The sequence below is a fragment of the Furipterus horrens genome, unplaced genomic scaffold (assembly GCF_987537825.1).
Source record: "Furipterus horrens unplaced genomic scaffold, mFurHor1.1.pri manual_scaffold_3, whole genome shotgun sequence".
Lineage (NCBI taxonomy): Eukaryota > Metazoa > Chordata > Mammalia > Chiroptera > Furipteridae > Furipterus > Furipterus horrens.
In genome coordinates this window covers 182,727,196-182,746,931 of record NW_028327173.1, presented here as the reverse complement: position 1 = coordinate 182,746,931, position 19,736 = coordinate 182,727,196, and the positions used below count along the sequence as shown (strand labels likewise).

General features: G+C 39.0%; 1 protein-coding gene across 1 annotated transcript in view; it reads left to right on the top strand.

Annotated features, from left to right (window-relative positions):
* Positions 1-19,736, top strand: part of ESR2 (estrogen receptor 2) — a 43,194-nt gene that overhangs the window by 5,459 nt on the left and 17,999 nt on the right. Inside the window, exons 3-5 of the mRNA XM_090270970.1 lie at positions 5,294-5,410; positions 12,386-12,685; positions 15,322-15,460. Of these exons, the coding sequence (XP_090127096.1) occupies positions 5,294-5,410; positions 12,386-12,685; positions 15,322-15,460 (556 nt within the window). The remainder of the gene's footprint in view (positions 1-5,293; positions 5,411-12,385; positions 12,686-15,321; positions 15,461-19,736) is intronic.

The following is a 19,736-nucleotide window of genomic DNA, read 5'->3' as shown; positions in this document are numbered from 1 at the left end:
ACCCCAGAACCCCAGAACTCAAATGGGGTTCTTGCCCTACCATTACACATCACTGTCTTCTTGGGAGAAGATGTCTAGTTACAACCCTTGTCAAGATAAAGCTTGGGAAAAATGTGTGCTCCTTAGGAATTACGGATTGTTTCTTCCTTTGACTTACGTTTAATATCTGGCATGCATAGCCATCATGATGGTGGGCTGGCTCCTGAGGAAGAGAACATAAATATGTATTATGGGAATGGTCAGAAATCAGAAATTCAGCTCCAGTGGGCTAGAGGCATGTCTTGCCCCAAACTAGTGGAGCCTCCGTTCACAGTCCTCTTTGTTTCTTGGTCTGGGTTCTCCAAATTTCTGCTGGAATGAGTTGTTTTTTAAATCACCTTTTTAATCAGTTTCAAATTGTGTACACCAGTCATCCCATCATCACACTTATCCTCTCCATACTGTCCTTCCCTTGCCAGCCCAAGTTTGCTGAAGTCGTTTTCTTTTTTTAAATTGAATTAAATGTATTGGGGTGACATTAGTTAATGCATTGTGTAAGTTCCAAGTGTACAATTCTATGATACATCATCTGAATATTGCATTGTGTGCTCACCACCCAAAGTCTAGTCTCTTTCCATCACCATGTACTTGGCCCCCTTTACCCTCTCTAGTCTCCCCTCTGGTAACCACCATACTGCTGTCTATGTCTATGAGTTGGTTTGCTTTGTTTTTCACTTGCTGCTTTCAGTTTTATATCCTAATATGAGTGAAATCATATGATTCTTGTCCTTTTCTCTCTCACTTACTTTGCTTAGCATGATACTCTCAAGATTCATCCATGTTGTTGCAAATGGCAGCATTTCATCCTTTCTCATGGCTGCGCAGTATTCCTTTGCATATATGTACCACATTGTCTTTATCCAATCATCCACTGAAGGACACTGAGGTTGATTCTATGTCTTGGCCACTGTGAAGAATGCTGCAATGAATATGTGAGTACATCGTCGTCGGCAGCCGTCCGTCTCGAGAGACGATGGTGTAGCTTCTTAAGAGTCTATCTGCACCGCTGAGAATGGCTGTGCAGTCCAACTCGGGAGTGACACGGTATATGTCTCCTCCCGTGTTGAATCGACATCTTGCGATGACGCTGGAGTGTCCTCTCCAGTGAAGCTGAAGCTACAGAGCCTGGGCAGGGTGATATGGAGGATCTGCTGTTGCCCATGCAGCAGACCCCCCCTCTCTTCGCAGCTGAAGGATCCAAGGGAAAGACGGAGTCAATACAGCTTGGCTTCAGGTGCGCCGCAGGAGTTGCCAGTGTTGACTACAACGTCAAACCGCCTTAGGGACTCCGGCTCCGGATTTTCTGTCGGGGTTTACTCCCTTAGCCTTTCCCCTGAAGAGGTATGCCGCAAGGCAGCGGAGGTTTTTTTGGAATCAGAGTTTTCCTTCTCTGATGTGCCCTGACTGGAAGATTGAACCAGCGACACTTAGCTCAGTGTCGATGTGAGTACATATATCTTATAAATAAATGTTTTCAAATTTTTCAGATACCTAGAAGAGCAACTGAAGTCACTTTCTCGCTTACTTGTGCTCTCTTCTGTCTCTCTGCTCAGTAACTCCTCCCTTGGAAGCCCTCCTCTTAGGCAACATCCCATGTTCTCATCTCTTAGCTTCCTTCCCCTTTCTGTCAAAGCCTCAGTGCCTTATTCTTAATGGGTTAAGAAAGGCAACCTTAAAGGGATTTATAGTGTGCAAATGGCAAACAGAGATTTACGAAATTAACTCACCCCACTAATAACTCTAGATAAAGAGAACATTTTATCTCAAGTGGTAGAATCCAGAGGTGGGGGCATGATTAGAGTATTCTTAGATAAAGGGTCACTTTCCAGTGGATCTCCTGAAATTCACCTGTTTGTCCTAGAACTTAGTAGTTCATTGACTTTCTCTTCAGCCTGTTTCCTCTTCTGTGAAATGGAGATACTCACAGAGTTGTTCCAAAAATGATAAGGGTGGTTATGTGAAAATATTTGGTTAATTATCAACATCATATAAATTCAAGATATTTTAGGTTTTTTTTTTAACTCTTCCGTATTCTTACATCAACATTTCCCCCCCTTTCTTCCTTGTATATCTCCTCTAATTCTCATCTCATTTAAACCCACCTTTTCTAAGATCTTCATAATTAGGTGGACGACGGCCTCTGCCATTCCGAACTTAATTTTCTTATTAAAAGTTAAAACAACATAGGTAACAGAACCTACGTCATCAAACATTACAAGACGTAAATCATGGTGTTTGCTTATTTTTGCTTTTATGCACAAAGTGTTTTATTCTACATTTACCATATTCAGTGTTTAAATATTTTTATCTATGATAATTTTAGTAGTAGATTGTAAGACCCGGTCCAGTACCCTGCTGTTTTTGATAAGAAAAATTTAGTTTTTTTTTTTGAAATTCAGAACTAAACTCTTGATATGATGACAATTCTGTATCTTCCTGAGGTTCTAGAATATTATCCCTTAAGGAAATTCTGCTCCAATACAACTAACTACATCCTTTAGAAAGAGATCCTTCTTATTTGCTGTTGGGGAAAAATCTGCATTCAAAGGAACCCTGAGAGTATAGCTGATAACAATGAAAAGTAAGTTTCCTCTGCTTTCCCCAGGTCATTTCTTCCTATATTGGAAGGAACTATTGGGGAAGTGGAAAGGAATGTCACATTCTGAATGTGCACAGTAAAAGTTAGTGTTATTCTAATTAGTTAATGCCCAAATGATTATGGACTCTTCATATTTTGGGCACCCTCTGGTGTAAATGCATTGCAGTAACTGAAACTGGCTACTCAGTTCTTTTGGGATATTGAAAGAAATAAGGATCAAATGTATTTATCTTTTTTAAAAAAAATACTGTTTTTCATTTACAGTTGTCCCATTTTTCCCCATCAAATGTATTTATCTTAAGTAGTCAAATTTCTCCACATTGTTTTATTTATGAGTGTGTGTGGAACCTGTAAATATGATGGCAGTGGTGCTCCCTTTGTTAGGTTACATTATATGCAGATATTGTTGGGATAGTCTCTAGTGATTATGCTATGATTATATGACTCCACCAGAGCAGGCAGGAGAGGGGCTGGAAGTTAGATGATTTTCCCCTAACCTGGAAGAGAGCGTAATTAATTTATATCAATATAATTTATTTCTTATTTTCTATAGCTGGTTGCTTTTTCTGTCATTATTTATTTGGATATCCAAATTATTTCAGATTTGGTCAGTAGGATTCCTTTAAACTGGGGCGTTGCATGTGTGCCCGTGTGTCATGTACCCATAATTCTTGGGCACTTCTTTACTTCCCAGCACAACAAGGTATTTCAGGTTCATCTTGCACTTTCTCTGCCCCAGTCCTGAAATCAGCTGTTTCTCCAAAGAGCCCTGTTTCTTCTTGAAGGAGAATAATATTTATAAATCAAGATCTGGGTGATAGTTTGTTCACTGCTCTTGGCTTTCCCTGCTTCCAGCCTCTCTCAAAGGATAGAAGAACAGAGTTAAGGAACATATTTATTCCAGCATTTATTTATAGCCAGTTTAAAGAATACAAATTCCTGTGTATCTAGTGCTCAGGCCATGAAATAGGATATCTTCAGAGTCCCAGGGTCCCTCTGGGTGGTCCTTCTAGTCCGTCCCCCAGCTCCTTCCCTTCCTGCAGAGGTAAGACAGGCCTAACCTGTCTTCCTTGGCCGTGGTTTTACAACCTAAGCATAATTCCCTAAACAATATAGTTTATTTTATCTATTTCTGAACTTTGAATAAATGTAATCTTCTCCTTTATTTTATTTGTGTGTGACTTGTTTCTTTTATGACTTGCCCATCTACTTCATTATTGAGCTTCATCCATTTCCCATGTTGAAATTCTGGTTCATTGTAGCTTTAATGTAAGAAGGTCAGGTCATATTATATATTAGAAAGACACAGTGAGTGTCATTGGTTCGATTCCCAGTCAGGGCACATGCGTGGGTTGTGAGCCAGGTCCCCAGTTGGGGGTGCCCGAGACGCAACCACACATTGATATTTCTCTCCCTCTCTTTCTCCCTCCTCTCCCCTCTGTCTAAAAAATAAATAAAATCTTAAAAAAAAAATAAAAAGGAAGACACAATGAAGAAATAAAAGTAGAAAATTATCCTATGCACTTTTATTTTTATCAATTGTAATTCTATTCCATCCCATTCTATTCCCTAAACCTCTCGGATCCAGATAGCTCTCTTCATTTTCCTTACATTACCCCGTCCAGACAGCCTCATCTCTGGTTTGCACAGGTACAGGAGGTTCTCACCTGGCCTCCTGGCCTTCCGGCCTTCTGGCCTCCTGGCCTTCCAGCCTTCCGGCCTCCATCAATGTTGCTGCCTCTAATCTATCCTCCACGTAGCATCTGAAACAATTTCTGAAATGGAATTTTTAAAAATCTCTTTCTTAAAAGAATTAAAAGAGGTACCATTGTCTTTAGTCAGAGATTGCTATATAACTAGTATCTGACTACAATGAGCATCATTTTTCTTAGTTGTAGGTCTCTGGGTTGGTTAGGTGACTCTGCTTCATAAAGCTTGGCTCTAAGCTTAGGGTTGAGTTCACATCTGCTCCATTTTCTCCTTGAGCCAGTGGCTACCTGAGGCCAAGCCAGACTGTTGGAGTAGCACATCTACAAACATACCATTGGCTAAAGCAAGTTCCATGGCCAAGTCCACCCTCAGCTGGTGGGAAGTATATTCTGCCCACTCTAGTCACTGCAAGGACACAAGGCTAAGGGAAGGAATAAAGAATTGAGAAGAAAAATAATCTAAAACCATTGTTAAGTAGCAGTTCTTTCTGCTCTTTTTTTAGTTTGCTAATTTCCTTATTCTCTTATTGACTAGTTCAGTTATTTTATAAGACTATGGATTCCCATAAAAACATCATGTTAAATCCCAAAGGGTGATATATATGTTAAAAAATATAAGCAGTTGAATTTGGTGACCTTTTTAAATACTCCTTAAGCTCTGTGATTTGGAGCAAATCAATTCCAGGTAACTGTCTCCCTTTCCATGTCTGAAGGAGAATATTTGTAAATATATCTATTGAGAATTCTAAGTAAATGTAGAAATTAACCTATTAGTCAAGAAGTAGGATATTAAAGGCTGAGGGTGAACTTTGACCTTTGTACCTGTGCCTGTCATCAAGATGATACCCCTGTCTCTCAGCTGGGTAGCATAATCAGTGTTGTTGACCAGGAAGATAGTTACCCAAAATATTGTAACAATAACCTGCCTTTTTTTGCTTTGCTGTAGGACATAATGATTATATTTGTCCAGCTACTAATCAGTGCACAATAGACAAGAACCGGCGCAAAAGCTGCCAAGCCTGCCGACTTCGGAAATGCTATGAGGTCGGAATGGTGAAGTGTGGTGAGTGTTGACTTTCCTTTTCATTTTACGTGGAACATGCTGAACACTCTAGGGACCTGTAGTCTGGGTGAGCGGAGATTTAGGATTTGTTACTTATGTTCAAGTATTTCTATGCTATCACATTAGAGGGGGCATTGATTTACTCCCTGTATCTGCAGAAGATAGAGTGGGGGCAAATTACAGCAGGCAGATTTTGGCCCAATATAGGGAAGAACTTTGTGCAGTCTAAGTGGTCTGACAACAGAGTTGGCTGCCAGTGAACTAGGGAACTGTAGCCACTGAAGTGCTTACACAGGGGCTGGATGATCATCTGCCGAGGTCTTGAAAAGTGTAAAGATGTTCACAGATAAAGCTGTGACAAGAAAGCATATTTTGTGAGTTACTTGAGTGGCATAGATAGACTCATGCTTATTCCTCCAATAGCTTTCTAGAAGTGGGAAAAAAAAACCATAGTAGTCAGAAATATGATAGAACTATGGAAAGTACATAGAGCATAGACCTTATTCTATGACAATATGTATGTGTACATATACCTGTGTAAATATATATATTGGCATGCACACGTATATACACACACATACATGAAAAAAAAGGAAATTGAGCACATCAGTATAACAGCTGACAATGATGCCTACACCGTGCTCTCTTGACCTGGCTAATTTTTGATTCACTTGTCTGTACACACTTGCTTGTTTCTCTGTAGCTCTGCTTGTACTTTTCTTACTCTTCTGTTCGCCAAAGTTTTGTATGTGGTTAGTTATAATTTCTCTCTTTGTAACTATTTCAGAATTTTAAAACAAAAAGTCCCTCCCTTTTCTCTCTGAAAATCTCATAGTAACTTTGTCTCTTTAACATTCTCTGTCCTTCTCTTTTTCTCTGTACGGGCAATAGACAAGATCTCTCACCTAGTTCAGAATTACAGCAGAAGTTCTCTTCATTTGAGCCCAGTTCTCTGGCTTCCTAGTATCACTGATGTTTTCAGCTTCCTCTGTCAACTCATCCTCTCAAAGCTCGTGATCTCCTGCGTGTATTGGTTACTTTCTAAAACTCTTGAACGTTTCTACCACTTCAATTATATCCTTATCAGTAACCATTGGGCTTCTTCCCAAACCCGTTTCTACTCATCGTAATTATTAAATTATATAATCTAGTTAAAATTTATGCAAACATGAAAAAGGAGTAGGAAAATACAGTCATTTTTATGAAAGCTTTGAATAAAGCTCTAAACAACTAATAGTAATTGTGTTAGGTGGGTATGGGTGAGATTGGGGGAATTATAAACCTAGAAAGATTCTGAATTCAGATTGCTTTATGAGTGCCTAAGTTTTTGCTCTGTTTTAAAGAAGCTGAAACTGATAATTCAGTGAAAATTATCATGGGTATGGTTTATGCAGGAAAATATTGTGATTTAATTGGCAGAGGTGCTGAAAGAGAAAGTCTTACTCTTTGACAAAAGATTGCAAATAAATGTTTCATGGTTTAAGTTAAACAGTATTTTAAGATGTGTGTATATTTTTAAAAAAGATTTACAACGTAGTCTTAGGATAAGAGTGCTTTTATTATACTAGGATCTGCTGGGTGGCTGTAGCCTGGTGGTTCAGGACCAGGGCAGCAGCACGTGTAGACTCTTGTCTGTAGGGGGCAGTGTATGTGATGGGAAGAACAGGACAACTGGGCTCCCATAGACTCATTTTTTGTCTCATCACTTCTTGCTGTGACTATGCTCAAAAGACTTGACATCTCTGGCCCTTAGTTTTCTTATCTCTGAAACAGATACCTGCTGCATTGAGTTTTGTGGAGAATATGTATGAAAACACACTGTCTGGCACTAAATTTTAGTTTTCCTTCCTTTCTCCCTCCCTCATTGAAACTCACAATGTTGTGAGTTTGATACCATACAATCTGATGAGGTAGAGTATAGAGATGTACGTCATTAAAACGTTCATGGAAAAGGGAATGAGAAAAAAAGGTCATTGAATTTGGCTATAAAGTCACTGGGCAGGGCTCTCTAAGAAAAAATATTTCATTGTCTATGGAGATTACAGAGGAAATTATGTGGGTTAGTGTGCAAACAGTTGGGTATTGGGCCTTTACTGGCAGAGAAAAACAATTAGGAGGAAATTTTCTGCAGTATGCCCCCCTTCCTTCCTGGCACTTCTGCCCTCCCCCCAAGCCTTCTATCCACATTCTTCCTTCTATCCATTCTTAGAGGATTAGGGATCCTACTTGCATTCTGCATTCTCCTCCACCATCCACTTACCCTTTTTATTCACAAATCATGTCTCTTCTATTATCACTTTCCTCTGTCTGCATTTTCAATTCTTTCTTTGCTTTTGAGGTATTACTATATTTGTTTAAATGGCAGGATACACACCCAGACTAACTTCAGGGGTAAGGCTTCACTATAAGGATACACTGAAATGCAAATAGTCAGGAGAACAATCTGAATAGCTGTGTATTTGATCAACATCCCTGTGTTGGGATAACAGCTCAGCATCTTTCAGATGCTGTTTCTTTATTCACCTGCATACAGGTGAATATACATGAAATAAATTTGGTAGGGGAGGTGGTATAAAATAGTGCTTCTGCTGTTCCCTAGCTTTTCTATCTTGGGCAGGTTATTTGAGATTCCTTGTGCCTAGTTTCTCCTCTGTATGTTGGAGATAGTAACAGCACCTGTTCTCTAGAGAAGTGGTCAGAATGAGATCACCTATGTACTATAAACAATGTCTGACACATAGAAGTTTCCAGTAGATGATAACTGCCATTACTGTAATTTACCATTGCTGTCATTGTTGTCATCATCATCATCATCATCTTTGTCTAGGTTGCTTTCTACTATGGAGCACTCCTATTTAGTAGAGATTCTTATTAAGCTCGAAGGCACATTGAGTGACTCTGCCTAGATTACAGTGTCATGGTCATGACACTAGTAATGTCCTTGGTAGAAAAATGTGAGTTCCTCATCAAGGTCTTCATTTTATTGACCCTAGAATCCCCATTACTTAGTACAGGGCCTGGTACATAAGTACTTTGTCAGTGAAAGTTGGTCAAATAAATTTGAATGTATGGATTCAAAACCTTCCACTTCGTATGTAAATCTGTTTTGAAAAGCCCTTATCCTCATAGACGCTACAAAAAGGAAAAGTGTGATCAGAAAGTTACTTTCTGAAACCCTACATTTTGTTCCATTTTACCAAGGGGGTAATAATCTTAAATATCTCTAGTATTCTCTCTGATTACTAATAAAAATGAATTATATTTTAGGCTTTTAATTCTTTTAGTAATAAGTTTGATTCAAATATCTCTGTATGGATAGAGCCCTTCCTTCTACTGCACCTGCCAACGATAGGGGAAATTAAGGTAAATTTTCTTGGGAACAAATAATTTAAGTTTTCTCATACTTGCTAATTAATATTTTTTTAAAGTGGACAATTGAATTTAGTGAATTGAATATATGTAATGGAATATAGAATCTAGACATTTTGCAGGTTTTAACTTTTAGTTTATTTTTAAGGGAAAATTTATATAAAATCATACCCATGCTGCTGACATTCTGATAACACATCTTTCTTAAATTTAATTTCACATTGATTAACCAATGGATCTTTAGAGATATTTTTGTGTTCAAATTTATAGGGTTTGGAAGTTATATTTTTATTGTTAATTTCTATTTTCATTATAATATGATCAGAGAATATGATCTATATGATAACATTTTTAGTTAAGATTTTATTCGTGTGCCCTGACTGGTGTGGCTCAGTTGCTTAAGCATCATCCCACAAAGCAAAAGTTCACTGGTTTGATTCTTGGTCAAGGCACATGCCTGGGTTGTGGGTTTGGTCCTTGGTTGAGGTGTGTATGAGAGAAAGCTGATGTTTCTCTCCCTCTCTTTCTGTTTTTCTTCCTCTCCCTCTAAAAATAAATAAATAAAATCTTAAAAATATATTTTTTAAAATTTTATTCATGACCTAGTATGTGATAATTTTTGGAAATATCCATGAGTTTTTGTAGATCAGCTTTGTTCATTGTGCTTTTGAAATGTTCTGTATTCTGAGTTTTCTCCTATATTTCTGCTCTGTTAGTGCTGAGAGAAGTATGTTAAAATATACCATTATAATACTAGTGTATTCATCAATTTACCTTTTTCTTTCAGTCACTTTTTGGTGTCATGTTTGTAGGCTAGGTTTTGTTGTTTTGATATATATGAATTATCTTTTCTACTCTACTAATGAGCTTTATCTCTAATGATTTTTAAAGTTTATATTGTTTGATAGTGATAGAGTAATTTCAACTTACTGTGATAGAGTAATTTCAACTTACTTGGTTAACTTTTGCCTCGTACCTTTTTTTGTCCCTTTACTTCCAGTTTTTCCATATATTAGATGTACAATATCTCTTATAACTGTATGTCTATGTTAAAATATGTATACATGACCTCAGAGTTCTTAACTGGTTAATTTAGTCTGTTTATGTTTACTGTGATCACTGATATTTGGATTCATTTCTGTCATATTATTTTGTGCTTTTAAAAAATTCATCATGCATTTTCTACTGTTTTCCTTTTTGGAGTTTATCACATTTTCTTGTTTTCTTTTTTCCTCTTTTACTGATTTAGAAGTCATATTTTCTCTTCCAATTTTTTTAGTGACAGCATTACATATATTCTTGATTAATTTGAGAATTCAAGCCAGTCTCTCTCATAGAAACCTCTCATCTCAAATAAAGGAACTTAGAAAGCTCTAAACAAAATCACTCTTCTCTCTTACGTGTTATGCTATTGCCTAGTGTTTTGGTTCTACCTTGATTTTCTACTCTAAAGATTATTATTATTTTATTCATTCAATGCTTTTTATATTCAATCTCATACTTACCAATTTATTTTCTTACCATTGTTTCTTGAATCTCATTACTTCCTTCTGGTCCATTTTTCTCCATTTGCAGTAATAGTTAGTAGTTAGTTCAAAGGGACTGTGAGTGATATATCTCCTCAATCTTTGTTTAACTGAAAATGTCTTTAATTTATTCTCACTCTTAAATAATGGTTTAGCTTGGAATATAATTTTATATTGAAGGGTTCTTCCCTCCCCCACCATCTTAAAGTCATTATCTCATTGTATTCTGGTCTATAAACCTACTATAACTGAAACATTTTGATACCAGCACAGGAATAGAAATCTATAAAACAAGATAGAGAATCCAGAAGAAGACACTTTTATATACAATTATTATTATTTTTTAATCTGCATCAGAGGATATGTTCATTGATTTGAGAGAGAGAGAGAGAAAGAGAAAGAAACATTGATGTGAGAGAGAAACATCAATCATTTGCCTCTTGTATGTGCTCCCGCTGGGGATCAAACTCGCAACCTAGGTATGTGCTCTGATCAGGACTCAAATCCACAACCTTTTGATGAACATGGATGATGCTCCAAGCAACTGAGCCCCCTGGCCAGGGCACAATTATTTTTTAAATAACAAGGCATTTTATAAAATTTAATGGGAAAAGCTTATTCAATAAATAGTATTGGGAAAATTGTACATGCATTTGGAAAAACGTAACATGAAATATCAATATGACATGGTACAAACATACATGAAATTTTAAATAGATTTGAACTACAAAGTTCTTAAAGAAGATATAGGAGAATATTTGTATAATTTCGATGTGAAACAAAAAGATAGATTTAGCTATGTACTACAGCTTTGGTGACAAGAGATACCATGAGCAAAATTAAAAGACAGATAAAAACATGATAAATATTGCATAAAACAAAAGTTGTTAATTGTTACTATATAAAAAACCTTTGTAGATCATTAGGGGAAAAGAGGGCAAAAGAAACAAGTAGGCGATTCACAAGTAAAAGACAAATACATTAGTCAGCCATGCTAGTAATTAAGAAAGACAATAAACTGAGATTGTTTAATCAGCTGTCAGATTAGCAAAGACTAAAAATTATCTTTAATGCCTAATGGTGTTTTGAGAAAATAGGTAGCCTTTAAAGTATTATTTAGATTACAAATTTTATAATACTTTTAGAGGGTACTCTATCAATATGTATCAATATTTTAAATGGATATGAATGCTTTATTAAGCAACTTGACATCTTTGCTTTATTATAAGGAAGTAGTAATTGGACATACATACAAAGATGCATTTTCACTGTAATATTTATACTAACAAAGAAGTTATGACCAACCTAGATTTCCATCAACAGGAGACACTTTAAATAAGTGATGCTATACTCATAAAACAGAATGCTATGTAGATTATTAAATTGTTATAAAATGACACAATTTATAATAAAAAGCAGCTTATAAAATAGTATATATGCCATAATTGTCATTTTTTCTATAAAATATGAAAAAGTAAAACATTAAAAAACAAAGAATTTATGCCAAAATTTGTGCTCTTCCATATTTTTTCAATTGATTTATTATTTAAAATAGTCTTATTTGTGTGTGTAAGAAGAATATGTGCACACACAAACACAAACACATGCAGTCAAACATTTTAAGAATGTATTATACAAGTGTATTTGATAATTATTTGGAAATACCATTGTTCACTTCCTAACTTTCCCCCATCTTCTGTCTGAAGAAAATCCCTACTTTTTTTTTGTGAAAATTCCTACTTTTAAGGCTTGGAAAATGAGGCATGTCACCACTCTTTAAAAGAGAAATGGGTTTGACATCCATAGATGACCTTGAAATGGAGACCTTCAGATCATTTGGGCTATTGTCCCTAAAACGTTATGCAACTGATTTTGCCAATGTAGTCACAAATGTAATAATATTTGGTACGTACCTTGCAGGCTCCAGAAAGTAAGTCAGGCTTCTGGCCTGAGACACATTCTGAGAATAGACCCAGGTTGTAACAGTGCTTCATTGTCACCCTGGCTACTCGGGGAGCTTGAATGCTGGGTTGGAGAGGGGGCCGGGAAAGCACTGTTATCCGCTCGCTCTCCACTCTAGGCTCCCGGAGAGAAAGGTGTGGGTACCGCATAGTACGAAGGCAGAGAAGTTCCAATGAGCAGCTGCACTGTCTGAACAAAGCCAAGAAAAACGGTGGCCACGGGAGCCGAGTAAAGGAGCTGCTGCTGAGTGTCCTGAGCCCGGAGCAGCTGGTGCTCACGCTCCTGGAGGCAGAGCCGCCCCACGTGCTGGTGAGCCGCCCCAGCGCGCCGTTCACCGAGGCCTCGATGATGCTGTCCCTGACCAGGCTGGCCGACAAGGAACTGGTGCACATGATCGGCTGGGCCAAGAAAATTCCAGGTAGGGCTCTCTGGGTCTTCGCTCTCGATCTATTTGTAGGAAGGCCTACCCGGACATTTACAGGGCAAGAGTACAGAGTGGAGGTCCACAAAAGATGTCTGTATTTAACAGTTTGACGGCTTGATTTGTAATTTTTAAATGAAATATGTTCTTTCTTCCCATCTCCACATATGCCCCTTCACCATAGTCTGGATGACCAGATCCCAGTTTAGAATTTTTGGACTCCTCTGAGTTCTCTACCGGACACATCAGGGCCCCTTCTATTCTATTCCTGACTCTTCTTTTCCTACCCGCAGATCTGTCCCACAGAGCCTTGTGCATGCCCATCCTGCAGGTTCACCTGTCTGTGGACATGAGCCTTTGGTCACCTCTCCTGCCTGTTCTGGAAATGGCTTGGGGGCATTTGGGCAGGAAATTCTAGGGCTCTGGGACCTGGAACATGGTCTAAAAGGAAGGGATCTGGGTTCCACATTGACCAGTCTCCTGGCTGTGGATTCCTCACCCTGAGAGGAGGGGTGTAGGCAGGTGAAGGTGGAGTGGGTGCAGATGCTAAGTAGGAATTCGTAAGCGACACTTCCAGTAGAGAAGGAATTTGTAGTATGTACATGAATAAATATATATGGACAAAAGGAGTAAATCAGCAGCCGAAATAACATGAGTCATCAATAAGCCTGAAATGCCATCAAGTTAAAAATAGGCTTGATGATTCACTAGTAGTCAGTTGGAACCTGAATTTTCCATCATGTAATATGATTATTTCCCCAGGCCAGTTGGTAATACGTACTTGCAGTACTTCATTGTGCTAAAACTACCATCTAATTATTATTTGCATTGGTGTTTCTGTGAGAGCGAATCTTAGATTCTAACATAGATCGACAGCAACCCATCAACCTCTGAAAGGGCTTGTCTGCATACATCTTTACAATCATCTAAGAAATGAGGTCTCTCTCCAAGGTCTAAGCCACTAGGAGCAATTCCCATGGCCTGAGGGCAGCATCTGCATGGGGTGAACTATGAAGATTGGGAGTATTGAGAAGCTGGGTGCAGAGCTGCTGGGAGTGAAGAGCTGTGGGACCCAGGCCTGGGAGTGAAGAGCTGTGGGACCCAGGCCTCGGGTAATAGTGTCTCTTTGGGTCATTTGTTGGCTCTGAGCTTCCTGAAGATTTTCTGGTTTCCAGTTCTGTTTTGGTAGTCTAGCATCTTCACCCTTGCCAGGATTATTTTATTTTCTCTGCTCTTTCCCATGGGAGACAATACTGGTGCACTTTCCTCTAGCCTTTGCTTTGCATGTATTACAAACACTGGAGTAGTGGTGAAGTTAGTTACTGCCGCGAGCTGTGCAGTTTTTTTTTTTTTTGTGCCATAACAAAACCAAACTCTAAAGCCCTCTTCAAGCCTGGTATTTTCAAAGTTTTCTAAAAACTTAGGTGTAGTCTGGAGGCGTGACCCCCCCCCCCCAAACCGCGGCTGATACATTTCTTGTCCAAACCTAAAAAAAAAGAAAAATTGAAATATCACCTAGTTTTGATCTTGTTGAACAGCTACAAGTATAAAAAGCTTGTTCTCCCTTGGTAGACTTATTATCTATAATTGTGGTGAGATTGGAACATGTATACATATTAGGAACCTGAATTGAACATAGAATGTGGCTTTGGAAAGGATTTACTGCGTTAAATTCTGCTGTGTGCAAGTTTGCATTGTAATTGTCAAGGATTTGAACCACATGTGCTCTCTGTGCCATAGTTTCCTCATCGGTAGAGTGAGGATGATGAGAGATCCTACCTGTAGGAAGTTCTCAGAGGCAGGCATTGTCACCTCTGTTTTGCCTACAAGAAAACAAAGACTTACAAGGGGATTAAATAACTTGCAAGGAAGAGGCTGAACTAGAATTCTCACCAGAGTCCATTGCATGCCAAGCCCATGGGTTTGGTGACTATTTATATTACACTGCCTCCTTTTATCGTGGCTTGTGGGGAAAGCACCAGAAGTCTCTGATCTGCTTTGGAAGTGCTCACCTCCCTAGAGATTGCCTGTTTACTTCCCAGTTCTTTGACCAACGCATGCTATGAGCCTCCCAGGCCGTGAGCACCTGCTTCAGCTGTTCTATTTGCTCTTCAGAGAGAACGGCCTGGAGTCGGCGCCCCAATGTGGAGGAGAGTGATTTTAATACTGGATGGGAAATTTTAAACAAACAGAAAACTTCTTTCAGCTGAAGCCTTGACTTTCTGTAGGAGCGGGCCCCGCTCTCTCTGCACACCCCTCATTCCTCCCAGCCCCAATCACGGACAGGGCCAGACATGCAGCCTCTCTGGCTGGCAGCCCAGCATTATCTTTCTCAGCAATGCAGGGCAATTATTAGGATACGACTAACAAAGACCGGGTCCTGCTCAGGTAACAGTCCTTTATAAATTCTAAATGAAGTTCAGTTATTTCTAGAAGGGGTCCAGGACAGGAAATGGAGTTGTCCACGTAAGTTCAAAATTTTCTTCCTTAAGTCGGCATGTAACCACGTCTTTAAAATATGACCGTTTCCTTATTGTTTGCATTTTCTAAGCTTTCACTTTCTCTCTGTTTCTAGAGAAATAGGGAGCTGAGGAGGAGGGCGGGTGTGTCTCATGGCCTCTTGCTTTCCCCAGGCTTTGTGGAGCTCAGCCTGTATGACCAAGTGCGGCTCTTGGAGAGCTGCTGGATGGAGGTCCTAATGGTGGGGCTCATGTGGCGTTCCATCGACCACCCTGGCAAGCTCATCTTTGCTCCAGACCTCGTTCTGGACAGGTGAGAAAAATGCATTGTGTTTCTTCTTTGACTTGAGTGAATTGTTGAGTGAGTGGGAACAAAGTCCTGGATGCTGCAATTAAAATTTCACACCTGAAAGGGCAGTTAAGATGATTATAATGTCATGAGCTTCTTCACTGGGTCAGGAACCTGAAAAGGAGAGAATAGGTACAAGGATTCAGTGTCCTGTGACTCATTCTTACTGTGGCAGCCTTAATAGGGCCTATGTTCTGCAGGGTATGTGGTGGCCAGCAAGTGAATATAAATCAACTTCGATTTTTCTGCATTAAAAACTGCATTTTCAGACTGTATTTTTAACTTGTCCTGCTGTTCTTTCCACCTGCCAGGACCAATTACATTGCCAACTGTCTGGATAGGTGATAAAATTCTTACAAATCTGCCAGGTTTATTTGAACATTCTTTAACTCATTTTTAATTGCATGTACTATATAGCATTTTTGGCAATAGCAGTGGAAAGAATGGTCATTAAAACCAGATGAAAGTTAATGGAAATTGGGGAATGCCATAATCTGGTTGCATCTAGTTTTCTTTTAAAGATGGCACAGAAAAGGAGCCAAGTTTTAATTAACTTAGGTGAACTGTTCATGGAAGAAAAGCTGGAACAGATAGCACTCAAGCATTTCAGTAGTAAAGGTAGGATAATTTCTTGGTGTACATTTGAGCAGTTTGAAAATCTCCATGGAAATTGATTTCCACATTCCTTATTTTGAAAAAGTTCTGGTGTTGACTGTTTAGTCACATTTGACTCTGTGCAGAGTGGAAGGATACCTAGTGCTGTGAATGGAAGTGTTTGCCCCAATTCTTGGTATTACCTCTTTAGATCATCAGAAGGTCCCTCTGCACATGTTAGGCAGATGGAAGACATCCCCAAGGTATTAGCAACCGTTTTACCTGTCAGGGATGACAACATTGGTCAAGAGTACTGTTCAAAGTAACGGAGGGGCTTTGGTGGAGAACAAAGCCTTTGGGGAGAGCTGGAATAGGGGGTGTGGCTCGAGCAGGAGCAAGCCCAAGTGGTACACCACAGAGGGCAGGAGCCTCCAGTAACAATCAAAATAGATAACTGAGTGGCTTGTATGTGCCAGGCAGCATCTTTAGCATTTGAGATTCATTTCATCTTCACAGCAGTCCTTTCTGGGTAAACACCATTGTTAACCCCTGTCCTTCGGATATGAGAATGAGAAGTTAGGTAGTTTCCTACATTTACAGAGTTAAGTGGTGGGGCTGGACTTGGAGGTCTGGCTGTGAAACCCGTGCTCTTAACTAGGACAGTACATGCCTCTCAGCAGGATGGAGAACTGGAAGGGGAAAGAGGAGGAGGCTAGAACGCAAACTAAGTTTCTATTGTACCTGGTTTTTTTTATCTTAGAACAGCTCTATTCTACCCTCTGCCCACTTCAAGAGCCTAGGCTTGCTGTCATCTCATGGAACCATGTTGCAAGGCAGGCTGGAAGGCATGGCTGCCTATCAAGCCATCCCTCCTGTTCATTCTTTCATTCACACCGTTCACTTGGTGAAAACTACACACACACACACACACACACACACACACACACTCTTACACTCTTTTCCTAGAAGTGCTAGGAAAAAGTGCTGTCCCTTGATGAGTGAACAAATTTACAGACTTGGGATTAAGTTATTTTACCTTTTGTTTTGTTTTCTAAATTGATGCCACATTTCGTGTTTATTTTCAGTGACTTTTATTCCTGGTTTTTATTACAATTCACTCTCCTTTTTGTATGGGCTCCTTCATTTGTGTAAGTATGTGTGTGAGTTACTATAAATTGCCACAAATCCCAGACAGGTTATAGGTGTACCTTTTGGTTAAGTCGTCGTCGGCAGCCGTCCGTCTCGAGAGACGATGGTGTAGCTTCTTAAGAGTCTATCTGCACCGCCGAGAATGGCTGTGCAGTCCGACTCGGGAGTGACACGGTATCTGTCTCCTCCCGCGTTGAATCGACATCTTGCGATGACGCTGGAGTGTCCTCTCCAGTGAAGCTGAAGCTACAGAGCCTGGGCAGGGTGATATGGAGGATCTGCTGTTGCCCATGCAGCAGACCCCCCCTCTCTTCGCAGCTGAAGGATCCAAGGGAAAGACGGAGTCAATACAGCTTGGCTTCAGGTGCGCCGCAGGAGTTGCCGGTGTTGACTACAACGTCAAACCGCCTTAGGGACTCCGGCTCCGGATTTTCTGTCGGGGTTTACTCCCCTAGCCTTTCCCCTGAAGAGGTATGCCGCAAGGCAGCGGAGGTTTTTTGGAGTCAGAGTTTTCCTTCTCTGATGTGCCCTGACTGGAAGATCGAACCAGCGACACTTAGCTCGCAGGCCGACGCTCAATCCACTGAGCCAAACCAGCCAGGGGATTTGGTTAAGTAATAGAAGAGAAAACAAAGAAGTCATTTTTCTGCAAACTATTTTTAACAAACTCTCCTTAAAAATATTTTAAAGTATTATATTGTATAATATGTAAATATAGTTTATTTGATTAACTATAGAAGAGGAGTTTTAGGGAGTTCTAAATGCAGACATTGAGCAGGCATTTATTTGGAAGTACCTATTGGTGGTTATTTTTGTTGCATTTCTTAATATTATTTTTAACACGTTAACTCTGTAAGTCTAGAATTTCAAATCTAAGATTTTTAGTGCATCTATTATATACAGATATGTATATGGGTATTACAGACATGTAATGGGTATATTTTTGGAGGACTTATTAAAAAATATTTAAAATGCTATTCAAAAAGTCAGGGACCCATGCACCATAAAGAAATTCAATTTATGAAATTTTTTTAACAACATGAGTAAGTAACTTTCACACTACTTGTAAATAATTGTCTTTTGGTGGATTGTCATGTTAGAGTTCCTTTAAGTATGACCAAAGAAGCAGTGAATACTGCTAAATTAACTCATTTTTGGAAACTGAGAATATAATTTCTGCTTCCCTTTATTCTTTCTGAGGCTTCTATTCCAAGAAAATAAAACCTACTGAGGATGGGAGGAAAATCCAGTTGTCTTGGCTTATTTCTAGCAAGGTAGTTCTTTTAGTAACCACTGGAATCCCAAATTCAGATGAAGATCTACCACAGAATGGGAGCTTCTATTTGCTTAAAAAAACATAAATGCTAAGACAGTTGGTGTCCTTAGCATCAACAGAAAACTGTCTAATGTTAAATGTTATTAAAAAGTCAGAGGCGGTTTAGATCTGGGCTTGGGCACTCTTATGGATGTTTATGGAGTTTCATGGAATCATACACATAATTGTGAATGTTCTGAGTTTGCATTCACATTAGTTGTTAGTCATTTGTGGACTGAATTTTTTTTCAAGATACCAACAGTTTTTTACTTCTAAATTTCCCTTTTCCTTTTGTACTCAGGTAACTTGCACTTGAGTTCAATATTTAAGTCATTTCCATGTGCTAAGCCTTGAGGCCTCCCTTCCCATTGCCACCCACGCAGTGGTAAATTGAGGTCCGTAGCCACATGGGCGCTGCCAGTGGATATTTATGTAGGTACAAAATAGCGTACCCCAAAGTGAGGCTCACTCATTCAACCTTTTGTCTTGGTATCACACAAGATTTTTCTTTTAAAAAGAGGTGGTAGTTATCAAATAATAAGATAGTCCACATGGAACTACTACTTTTAAAAAAGTCTAATTGAATTTATTGGGGTGATAGTGGTTAATAAGATTATATAGGTTTAAAGTATACAATTCTATAATTCATCATCTGTATATGGTATTGTGTGTTCACCACACAAAATCAAATCTCCTTCCGTGGAACTACTACTTTTTTATTTAGCACTAGTTTATGGACAAATGGTGTGCAAAGTAATTTTCCATGAGTAGACTGCTTTGATTGATGCATTGTTTCAACATTTTAACATTCAACTCACAGACTCTCTATCTTGAATTCAAATCTTTTAATCCTGCCCTAATTTCTGACACATCATTCACTGTCAGTTATTGTTACTAAATAAATGATACAGAGCTCATTAATTTGTTAAAGTCCTTCATCGCTCTGTTCTGTACGACTTAGTTTCAAGTAGAACTTTATTAGGGTATCATTTATGAGGTATTGTACCTATTGCCCCTGTAGTGCTCACTTATTTTCTAGAAATGTATTTGGTTTCTATAGCTGTGAAGTAAAGTGTCCTAACCTTGCCACCCCTTGAATGAAATGGTTGGCTGTCACACCTGCTAGGGAAAGCAATCAGACCTAGTTCTTTAGAGCTGGTTTGGAAGTTCACCTTTTCCAAA